Source organism: Oryzias melastigma, linkage group LG5 (genome assembly GCF_002922805.2).
Source record: "Oryzias melastigma strain HK-1 linkage group LG5, ASM292280v2, whole genome shotgun sequence".
Lineage (NCBI taxonomy): Eukaryota > Metazoa > Chordata > Actinopteri > Beloniformes > Adrianichthyidae > Oryzias > Oryzias melastigma.
The window spans coordinates 1476258-1487032 of NC_050516.1; the positions used below are offsets into that span (position 1 = coordinate 1476258).

The window sequence follows — 10775 nt, forward strand, 5'->3', positions numbered from 1 at the left end:
AATTGACCGGATTTTCTCAGGTATCTTGATGTAACTTCCTGCCGGGATTGACGTGGATCGCTTGCGGCTCACGCGAAAAATAGACCAGTTGTCGAAACGATTGATCCATGGCGCGAGCCGGCCACGGAGGACTGCGCCTCTTTGTGTCTGGCGTGAACTACACCATAGGTCAACAAGGGTGCGGTCCGTTCCGCGCCGCTTCCGCGTGAGCCCAGCATTAGATTGTGAAAGATATCTAGTAAAAACTTCACCTCTAGTTTTTCCAATTTCTTAACAGTTATGCTCCAATACTTAAAATAAAAAATTATTAAAAATACAGTTTTACTCATCGATTAAAAAAAAAAGTTTTCCAGGATTCCAGCTGCTTCTCAGCATCTCCTGTACTGAGATCCAAACTTTTGGTTGCTATATCCGTGATTGGAGACCAGAGCTCAAGGAAGACAAATGCTCTGTCTTAAGCTGGTGTCATTTCGATTATACTGGTGTATAAATTGTATTATGTATTAGTAATTTTTGAAATTCAAGCGTTCATTTGAATACACAATTGTAATACAGTTACGCACAAATCAAGTACTTTGTACACACACAGATCCAGTGAGACAGTCTGTTTTCTTCCATGACAGCATCAAACATTTACATCATAGAAGTCAGTGAAATAAAAGCGCTAACACGTTGATGTTCCTTTGCTTAAACAGGCCCTGCTGGAACACGAAGACGAGCTTCCAGAAAACATGAAACCATCACAGCTCATCAAAGATCTCGCCAAAGAGATCAGACTGTTTGAGGTACTTTCTGGTGTCAGTTATTTTTCAGAAGAGGACGTTTTATGCTTAAACGATCATTTAGACAGAATTAAAATGTCAATGTCTGAAATAGAGAGGATTTATAACCTGGAATATCTAAGTTTCTGTCATCTTCCCCTACCAGAATGCAACAAAAGTCATAAAGAACGAACCAAACGTCAAAGTTCCCGTTGAAGAGCCTCCGTCCGCCCAGTCGGAGCCGGAGGAGCCCGCTTCCCCAGAAGACATCCCGTCGCCCAGCAGAGAAAAGTTCCGAAAGAAAGCTCCCAAACCCCCCAAGCCCCCAAAGATGCCCAAGGCCCCCAAACCCCCCAAAGTACCCAAGGTGAAGGAGGGAGGCAAAAAGAAGACAAAGAAGACAAAGGAGCTGTCGCCGCCTCCTAAACCCTCCAGCTTTGCAGCCCTGGAGTCCCATGCCAAGGACATCTTGAGTAAGATGGACCTGCCAAGAAAGCAGAAGGTGAGGCGGTGTGGAGGCAGAAGTTCTGTTAGCCTCACGTTCTCAGAGATTGTGAGGAAAAATCCTCATTTCTATTGTCTTCTGACTGCTGTACCTTTATAGACCAACTGATAAAAATCGTCTTTTAATGTGTTTTTGTGACATTTTTCTAATTATGGACGACATAAATTAAGAAAATTAAGCTTAAAATGAGTTCTTAGTATTTCTATATTCAAATAATTGTGAATGAGGAAAAATACTCTTTGAAAAACATTGTCTTTATGTTTTTGAAAATACACAAGCTGTCTGCTCCACTCCATTCTGATGCATCCATTTGTAGGTGAATAGATCCGTGGACGTCTTTGTTTTCCTGGATAGCTCCAAAATTGCTCGCCATTTTTGTTGCACCAGTAATGTTATGTCGGGGTTGTTGGAGAGAGTGTAAACAAAGGGATGATGGGATATCAGTGGAGGCTTACTTTACAACTCAGAAGCAAATATCTAATGAACTACTGCCGCTCTACAGAAGCTATGTTCTAGAAAACAACACAGGTTTTTTGATTTGAGCTAAAAATGGCAAAATCATAGTTAAAAGATCACTGGGAATAATTTGAAAATAGCTGATTGGAGTGAGACTTTAAAGGGCCTATATCATGCTACTTTCAGAGTATATCCATGTATAAAATATATTACCTTTGTTACACTAAAGAACACATTTTTATTGAAATAGGAGTTATTTTCAGAAGATGAAATGATCTCTGAGATTTTCACCCACAAAATAAACAACATCTGAACTTTTGCAAAGATGGATGTGCATATTGTGCATATAAAATCAAAGTGTTTTGCCCTTCACCGCTATCTCTGCAGAGAAACTGGGTGTTTGTGTTAGTCTGGAGTGCAGACTCTTCTTAGAAGGGGCTGTTCCCTACTTTCTTACATCACAATGTGAGGACCCACTCGTTTTGTGAATTAGGAGGGCTTTTAGAGATTTGTCAGTGGAGTAAAATACCGCTTTGGAGTTGTTTTTTGTCAGGAATTAACAGTATAATACACTTAAAAACTCAAAAAAGTAGATTTTGCACTGTATAGGTCGCCTAAGCTTCCAAATCACAGGAGGGCCTCAGACAGGAAGGATGTAACCATCCCGCCAGGTGACTGCTTCTCACCTGTGTGTTATTAACTGTTTTTTTCTTATGACAAAAAAATGAGACCTGAACACATTCATGAGTGCACAAAATATGGGAAACCATTTAATTTAAAAACTGTGTGTGAAATTTGATCTCACTCCCTAGGGGAGGGGTGAGCAGCAGACACAACTGCACTTAGGAACCATTTGTCAATTTTTATTTTTATTTTTTTGTCCATGTGAAACTTTTCTCACAGGACTCCTCCCTCTGCTCTGTTGGTAGTTTCCGATGGATGTAAGAGACATAACTTTTCACTTCTCCTAATAAATCTAATCTGTATTTCCTGTTGAAATCTTGCAGGCTGTGAAGAACATCCTCAGTGTGTCTGAGAAGGAGCTGTCAAAGCAGAACAGCGTGGAGAAGTTTGAAATGCGAGAGCAGAACAAAAACAAGACCGAAGCGAAGTGGAAGTATAAGGTAAGCTGCTTCCAGCTGCGAGCCCTGATCCTTCTGATCCCCCCGTCTGCTCCGAGTTCAAAGCAGCGAGATCCTCATGTTCTCTGGAAAAACTCTGAAGGTGAAAGCTGAAAAAAAGCTCCATCATCCAGGAGAGATTTGCTCACTTCACCTCAGCAGCAATGCGGCACGAGTGTGAGGCTGGAGGCCTGCAGCTCATCATCATCCACCCTCCTGGAGTTGACCTCATAGAGTGACGCCATGTCCGCACCTCACATCTCCTAAGTATTTTCATATGCCTCATCTAGAAGGAGTCAGTTGTATGATTATTGCTGAATGACAGGAAGAAGCTTTTTCGGAACTAAAGTGTAATTTTGCTGGGCGGAAGGCATTAAAGGGCTTTGGTTTGGTGGAAGATTCAATGCCAAACTGCTGTGGAATGCGGCGGCCTCTCCTGGGATCTTCATCCAGCTGCAGCTTCACGCCAGAAAGTGAACAGATGGAGGGAAGATGCTGTGAGGAGCAGCGTCTCTGTGCGTCTCTGTTGGAGATGATGCTCCGCTTCAGCTCGCCCTCTGACCAACAACGCATGCCAGTTAATGACTGGACGTTCTCATCCTTCAGGTCACACGTTGCTGATTGTATAGAAGTTCAGACACTCAGAATGCCCCAGATAAGAAGAACGAGGGATCTTTATGCTACATTCCAAGGCTTCCTGTGATGGAACAAAACCCATTGTGCTACCTGGCAAAACTGGTGTAGTTTTCTAGAACATAGTTTCTGCAGATTGGCAGGATTTCTTTAGAAATTTACGTCTGAATTGTGGCCAAGCGTGTTGGCATGCAGTAAGCCTGCCCCCACATCCCACCATCCATTTGTTTACATGCTCTCCTGCGAACTTAGAGACCCTCACAACTTTCAGACCGGGTATGTTTCAAGTGAGCGTTTCCATTGAGCGTTGGACCATCAAAGCGCATGCGGGGTGGAACAGATGACGTAGCTGTGCGTCCAAACGGTCAGACTACAGCAAAGAGAACCTACATCAGCTGACTCAGACTGAAAATGAAAACCGCGTGGGTCATTATAAGCAGGTGTTCATTATGGATGAACAGGCTTCTGTCGGGAAAAGTGCTGGTCGGACGCTTGCTGCTGTCATAAAGGCTTTCCACCAATCAATGGGATACATCATATGACAACAGGAGCTCCACCCTAACGGGTCCACTCCATTTTTCTATGGATCTATGACCAACAAGGGCCAGAAATAGTACCAGTCGGTCCATTTTGCAAAGGAAATGCTAAAAAGTCCGGTCCGGCCTGTTCAGAAAGCGGATGTGATCACTGCTTGTTTATATAGGCACCGGTGGAACTGAGGGTGATACAGTCTTGTGTATGGTAGCAAATAACATTTTGGGATTCCTCTTATTCATATCAACCAGATTGGAAAAAATATTCCGACTGGTAGCTCCGACATCAGAGCTACGAGTTTTTTCAAACAGCATTTCTTTGTCTGCTTCTGATTTATAACGATTCCAGTAAAAAAATGATCCAAAATGCAGTTTTAAGCTCAATTTCCTTCATCAAAAAAATGGCACAAGAACATGTTAAAAACACCAAAAACAAGATTTTCAAGGGAGTGCAGCGCATCTGTGTTTAAGATTTTTCAAAACAGGAAATCAACAACAGATAAAGCTAATTCAATACAAAACATTTTAAAAAAGACTAAACAAGAACGTTTTTCTGATCAGATGAGAACTTTGATAGTTAAAGAGGAAAATCTGAACATTTCTGATCCACATAAGTCTGATTTTAAAACAAAAAATCAAAAGTTGCTGATCTTCATGGTCGCACTGGAACACTTCATCCGTTTTTGACTCAGGGGGTTCTAACACACGCTGCTCTGTTTGCATCAAGCTTAGATGGTTTAACTTCTTTGTTTTGTTACCTAACTTGTAAATCCGATTAACAAAAGTCCTCCTGCTGTTCTTGGAGCCTTGCTAAAGTTTCCTCATTGTTTTGTGATTTTCCTGTAACACTGCAGAACAGCAAACCAGATTCCTTACTGAAGATGGAGGAGGAAGGCCGGTTCGATCGGACGTCACTGTCAGGACACAAAGACAGGTTCAGCTTCACCATGTCTCACCTGAGAACTCCCAGGTAGGAGTTCCTCTCTGCAGGGAAGAGCCTGCAGTTCTCAGTTCTGGGGATTTGTGTGAGCTCCAAACCCTCCGATGTGTTTCAGCTCCAAGCTCCTGAAACCTCAGACCAACTCCGGTCTGTTTGGATCACTACAAAACCTTAAAGAGGAGAAGAACAAGCCGGTGAGGGATGAGTACGAGTACGTCTCTGACGAAGGAGAGCTAAAGATCGACGAGTTCCCCATCCGGCGGAAGAAGAACGCTGTAAAGAGAGACCTCTCCAGTGAGTATCGGTGCCTTGAATAGGCCACCTTGCTTAGATCCTTCCTAATCAGACAGATAGGAGGACCTGGAACTCAAGCAGGGAGGCAGATCTGGAATATTAGGATTGGATTCTGCTCACAATCATCATGTAAATGTGAGGATCTGCTGCATATCCTCCTGCTTAAAGAATACGCTGTGCTGCTGCATTCTGGGATTCCCTGATGTTGTAACCAACATCTCACTTTGAAAACACATACTAAATAAATCTGCATAAATCTGAAGGAGAGAGGACATAAAACGTGCCGACCGTGTTCTTCACAGCAGCTGTTTTAAAAACAGAACCAAAATCCAACTTTTTGAGATAAAATTGCCTTTTTTTTCTTGCAAATAGTGTTTGTGGACACTGACAGGTGAATATGCTGAATATAACAACTAAAAAGCTGAAATACAAGATAGTACAAATACAAGGAAGCCAAAAATGGCCTACCCTACTTAGTTTGTTTTACCGTTTCCTCGCGATAACTATATTTACTATCTTGTTATCTCGACAGCTGAAGACGCTAAAGATACAAAAACAAAACCCTTTTTTAAGTGACTAAATCAGTCAGTTGATAAATGTACTAAATTATTAAAACCTGATACTATTTTGACTCGCTGCACCAAATACTGTTGAAAATTCTATGATAAATGATAAAATCTATTTGCAAATTGCAGCCAAAATTGTTTTTAAATATTAAAATATGACAACTAAAAAACATAATAATAATAAAACAAATATACGGAAGCTGAAAGTACCATTTTCTCGACAACCAATAATGACATCTACTATGTTATTATCACAATAAAACAAATTAGAGAGACCCAAAAAACCCACTGGATCAAACTTGGTCCATGTTTTCCACCCTGCAGTTCATCATCATTCCACTCGTAGAAGGGCTTTTCCTGCTCATTTCAAAAGGGCCTCATGAAATCTAAAAAACACTTTTGGCTGGAAAAGTTTATGTTCTTTTCACAATTTATTAGTGAGAATAACACATTTTTTTTGTTAATTATTTTTCAAATGACTACTTACTGTTGAAATAATGACAAATTTGGTGATATCTTTATAATCCAGTTACAACACATTAAATTACATTTCAGCGTGGTGCATTCACTGAACTCCTGAACCTAGAACCCAGCCAGCTCCACTCAGTCCGCTACCACTATTTTATCTTCAATCTACAGCAAGACAAAGCAGAGAAAATGTCAAACTCCAGAAGAGCAGATCCATTTATTATTGGTTAATTTAATTGTGGTGAAGCTCAGAGGTTGTGTGGATGTTGTTGGTCTTAAACAATGTCCAAAGCAGTCGTCGTCATTTGAGGAGAAGGTTGGAGCAGCTGCAGCTGCGCCGTGGATGACAATTTCATCAGAGGCTAAACGAGGAGATCAGGCCGTTGAAAAGGTTACCGAATGACTCATGAGAGGGGTGGGCTGGAAGTATAATTTAGCTAGTGTAGCTCTGTCATAATCATAAGAAATGTAAAATTATAAAAATGATAAACTTTTAAAGGACACAGGGGTTTGTGAGGGACTAGAAACTTTTGTTGTTCATTTTCAGGGCAGTATCAAATAAAAAAAAATCAAATTGAGCAAAATTAAAAGTTCAAGAGAGTGAGAAATTTTTAGTATTTATTTAAAAAATCAGTTATTTCCATAGAGGGCTGTACGGTGGCGCGGTTGGTTAGCGCTCTTGCCTCACAGCGAGAAGGCCCCGGTTCGACTCCCGGCTGGGACCTTTCTGTGTGGAGTTTGCATGTTCTCCCCGTGCATGCGTGGGTTTTCACCGGGGACTCCAGCTTCCTCCCACCGTCCAAAAACATGCTTCATAGGTTAATTGGTGACTCTAAATTGCCCCTAGGTGTGAATGTGAGAGTGACTGAGTGTGTGATTGAGGCCCCGCGACAGACTGGCGACCTGTCCAGGGTGAACCCCGCCTTCGCCCTTCAGTAGCCGGGTTAGGCTCCGGCACCCCGCGACCCCGAAAGGGACGAAGCGATCTGGAAGATGAATGAATGAATGATTTATTTCCATTTTACGACCTATGTACAAAAACTTCACACTTCACTGTGTTATTCTGTTGTGTTTTAATCTCAGTTGTTTTTCTCCAGTTTTTTCAGACATCCTGCAACCAGCCAAAAAACCAAAGTTCCAGCCGTTGGTGACGAAGGTTGGTGTCGCACGTCAACACCTGAGTGAAACTGCACTGAACACAAACACAAACTCACTGCTGGAAACTCTAGAAAACATTTGTGTCAGTCTTTGGAGGAAATTCACATTTTCAATCTTCGCTTTGTGTACTAAAAGTTTCTACTACAACTCTGTTGTTGGTGAATTTGGATGTTGAATTAGGGGATGGCTGTCCTGAACTAACTGATCTGCTGCTGGAAGTCATCCTGCTTGTGAACTGTCCCTTTCTTCTTCCATCATCTGAATATTTAATCGTTTTAAAATTACAGACAGTTATCCCTAAATGCAAATTGGTCAAATCTTAGTTTTCTTTAAATTCTTAAAGGTTATTACAACATATTTTAATAAATGCAGGTTTGATAGACTTTGGCTCCACAAAGACACAACCCAGCAGCATTAATAAGGCTTTAACGAGGATCCAAATAATCGGATATTCGGAATCAGTTCCCAAAAATACAGCTACAAATATTGGTGACGAACATTGATAAACCTTTAATGGAGTGTAGTAAAAATACACTTCAGGTCATGGAATTGTCGCTCTAAAATCAAGAATAATGTTACATTTTATGTACACAAACCGTATGCGGCGTACGCTACTTTTACCTGAAGTAAATACATCTTCATAGTAAAGTGTTGGTGAAGCTTCAGTTTTTCAAAGTACAGGTGTTTTTCAGAGATGAAAAAAAGGACTGAAGTTCAGTTTAGTAAAATAAGTTCTGAAAAAAAATGGTCTTAAATATAGATGCAAAAAATATATTACAATAGAAAAATAGAATAAGAATGATAAATATGAATTGAAAAAAACATTATGAACATCTTACAAAAAATAGGTACATTTTCTCTAAAGATGAAGAAAAGTCAATCTGACTGTTGAAAACTGCTGTCAGTTCAAGGACTGACTGTTTTTACATAGATCTTTCTACACTAGAACATATCCTGATTTAAAACAAGCTTTTGGGAATAAATTTGCTAATTTTTAAACATTTAAAACTGATTTGCATTTTAGTATTCTTTTTATATGTTTCTCCTATTTACACGTCATCTCTCTTGTTTCTAATTTTGTTAATTATGATTGAATTTACAAATTTTTCTTGTTTTTTTCTCAGTTTTTTCATGTAATTAATAATTAACCCAGAATTTTCATCGTTTTTACTTTTTTTTCTATTTTTCTGCTATTTATGGACAGTATTGCTCTCTTCTGTCATTTTTTTCTGCAACATACAGTTTTTCTGCATTTGAACAAATGTGTTGCATCACAACAGTGAAGCCCCTTCTGCAGATTTAGACTTTTTAGCTCCAAAAACCTCAGCAGAATTTATGCAAACAGCTTCAGAAATATATTCAACCTTTTTCTTTAATACATTTCAACTTCTTCTGCTAAAAGTTTTGTAACTAAGCAATTGAAAGCAACCACCTTCTGCAATTAAGCAACCAAACAAATGCTAATTTTTATTGAGGCATTGCTGTGTCTTCATGTACTGGAACTGTAGACAGCTAAACTTTGATGATGGGAAAACTGTGGAGAATATTTTCAGAATTAGTTGTGCAACAGTAATGATCGAATAAACGCATAAAAGATTTGTTTAAATACATATTATTATTCATCCAGTAAAGGACATACAGTATTTAGATTTAATAGAAAGAGTCGTGGTTTGATTTGTTTATCAAACTGAATCGCCACCTAAGTAACAATCCACAGTCCTGAGCATGAATCAGGTGTGTGATCAGCACTGACCGCCTCACATGCAGGATACTTTTCATTCATTATTATCGATGCATTTAAATCGTGTTAATATCAGGGATTAATTGATGCTGAACATACACCGTGGTCCACTGCGGGTGGAGATGTGATTGACATAAAGGATTTGCTTCATTACAGCTCAGATGTGTTTGTGTTGTACAAATATTTAGAAGGAACACATGACGAGATTTCTAATGTGTTTGCAAAAGATTTTTGAAAATGCGACAAAATGTTGACACAGGAAATCATGGTGGCGCCGAGCCTCGTTTTTCATGCATGTCTGCACCTCCAGCACCAGAACCGTCAGAACGACCCGTCTCCTGAATGCTGAGTTAGATAGCTGTCGCTGAGATACTTTAGGCAGGACAGACATCAAGCTGCCTCTACATTTTTTCTGTTAGGAATACTCAGAGATGGAGCAAAATACCACTTTGGGTTTTTTCTATATATTAAAATACAATTAAAAGCTCAAAATAGTAGATTTTGCATTTGTATAAGCCCTTTAAACTGACAAACCATGCAGTCACATGACCCACGAGTTATTATTGATCAGATTAAAATCAGGTTTTCAGCTTTAATTTAAAGGGATTAGAGTTCATCAGAGATTTGTATCTGTCTTAAAGAGTTGTTGAAGCGGCCACAGTCAGATAATTCTAAAGCTCATGAATCAAGTTCTGCTGTCAATAAGAAGAAAACATTTCTAACAATAAAACTGCCATAGATATTTAATCTTACCGGAGAAGAGAAAAAGAATCAGCTTGTTTCTTTGGATTTCCTTGACATCAGTGTGAGTGAAGGCGGCCATGTTTGTGTAACAAACCAACTGCTGGTTGTTTGGTGAACTGACCCGGCTCCAGTCAGCTAAGTTCTCAAATCAGTTTCAATGAGGAAGCTAAATTTAGTGCTAGCATGTGAATCTTTTTTTTTTTTTTTTTTTTGCGATAATTAATAACGACCTATAATTAATCTAATAATTCATTTTTAGCCTAACCTAATAATTGCCTCATATTGAGGTGTTTTTATTCAAATTTGAAGCAAATGATCAACTTAAAAAGTGGTGTAATAACGTTTTTCTGTTAGAACAAGCTTCCAGCCTTCACCTTTTTCCCCCCCAATCTCAAACAAAACATCTTGCCCAGAATATTCTAATTTAACACGTCAAAAACTTTGGCAACACTTATATAGACCACAAATTTCTTCTTAATACTGTATTATGGTGCTGACATGCCTTATTTCACAGTCTACCGTCCAATGCGATCAGCACTCCACATTAATGTATGATAATGAACACCGTCTTGGGCTTTGTCTCTTTCATCATGTGTCAAAGCCAGATCCGGCCCTCCTGGTAATTCTATCCGGCCCTGCGGATCATTTTATATTATTAATGGCCCAACGTTATTTTGTGCTCATTTCTAACTTGTATAATTTTTAGGGCTGTGAACATTAACGCATGCGATTAATCAAAAAGAATTAAGGCGTTAATATGTATTAACGTAAATTAATTGAAGAAACAGTCCGCTTTTTTTGACGTGATCATGCTGTAGTATCGCGAGACTGACAGGTGTGTGGGTGAGTAAATCT

The 10775-nt window shown here is 39.5% G+C and overlaps 1 protein-coding gene across 2 annotated transcripts in view; it reads left to right on the forward strand.

Annotated features, from left to right (window-relative positions):
* phf2 (PHD finger protein 2) overlaps window positions 1-10775 on the forward strand; it is a 40450-nt gene that overhangs the window by 17528 nt on the left and 12147 nt on the right. For both annotated transcript variants that reach the window (XM_024270125.2, XM_024270126.2), the window contains exons 11-16: window positions 696-785; window positions 928-1263; window positions 2730-2846; window positions 4864-4979; window positions 5065-5243; window positions 7375-7433. In XM_024270125.2, coding sequence (XP_024125893.1) covers window positions 696-785; window positions 928-1263; window positions 2730-2846; window positions 4864-4979; window positions 5065-5243; window positions 7375-7433 — 897 coding nt within the window. The remainder of the gene's footprint in view (window positions 1-695; window positions 786-927; window positions 1264-2729; window positions 2847-4863; window positions 4980-5064; window positions 5244-7374; window positions 7434-10775) is intronic.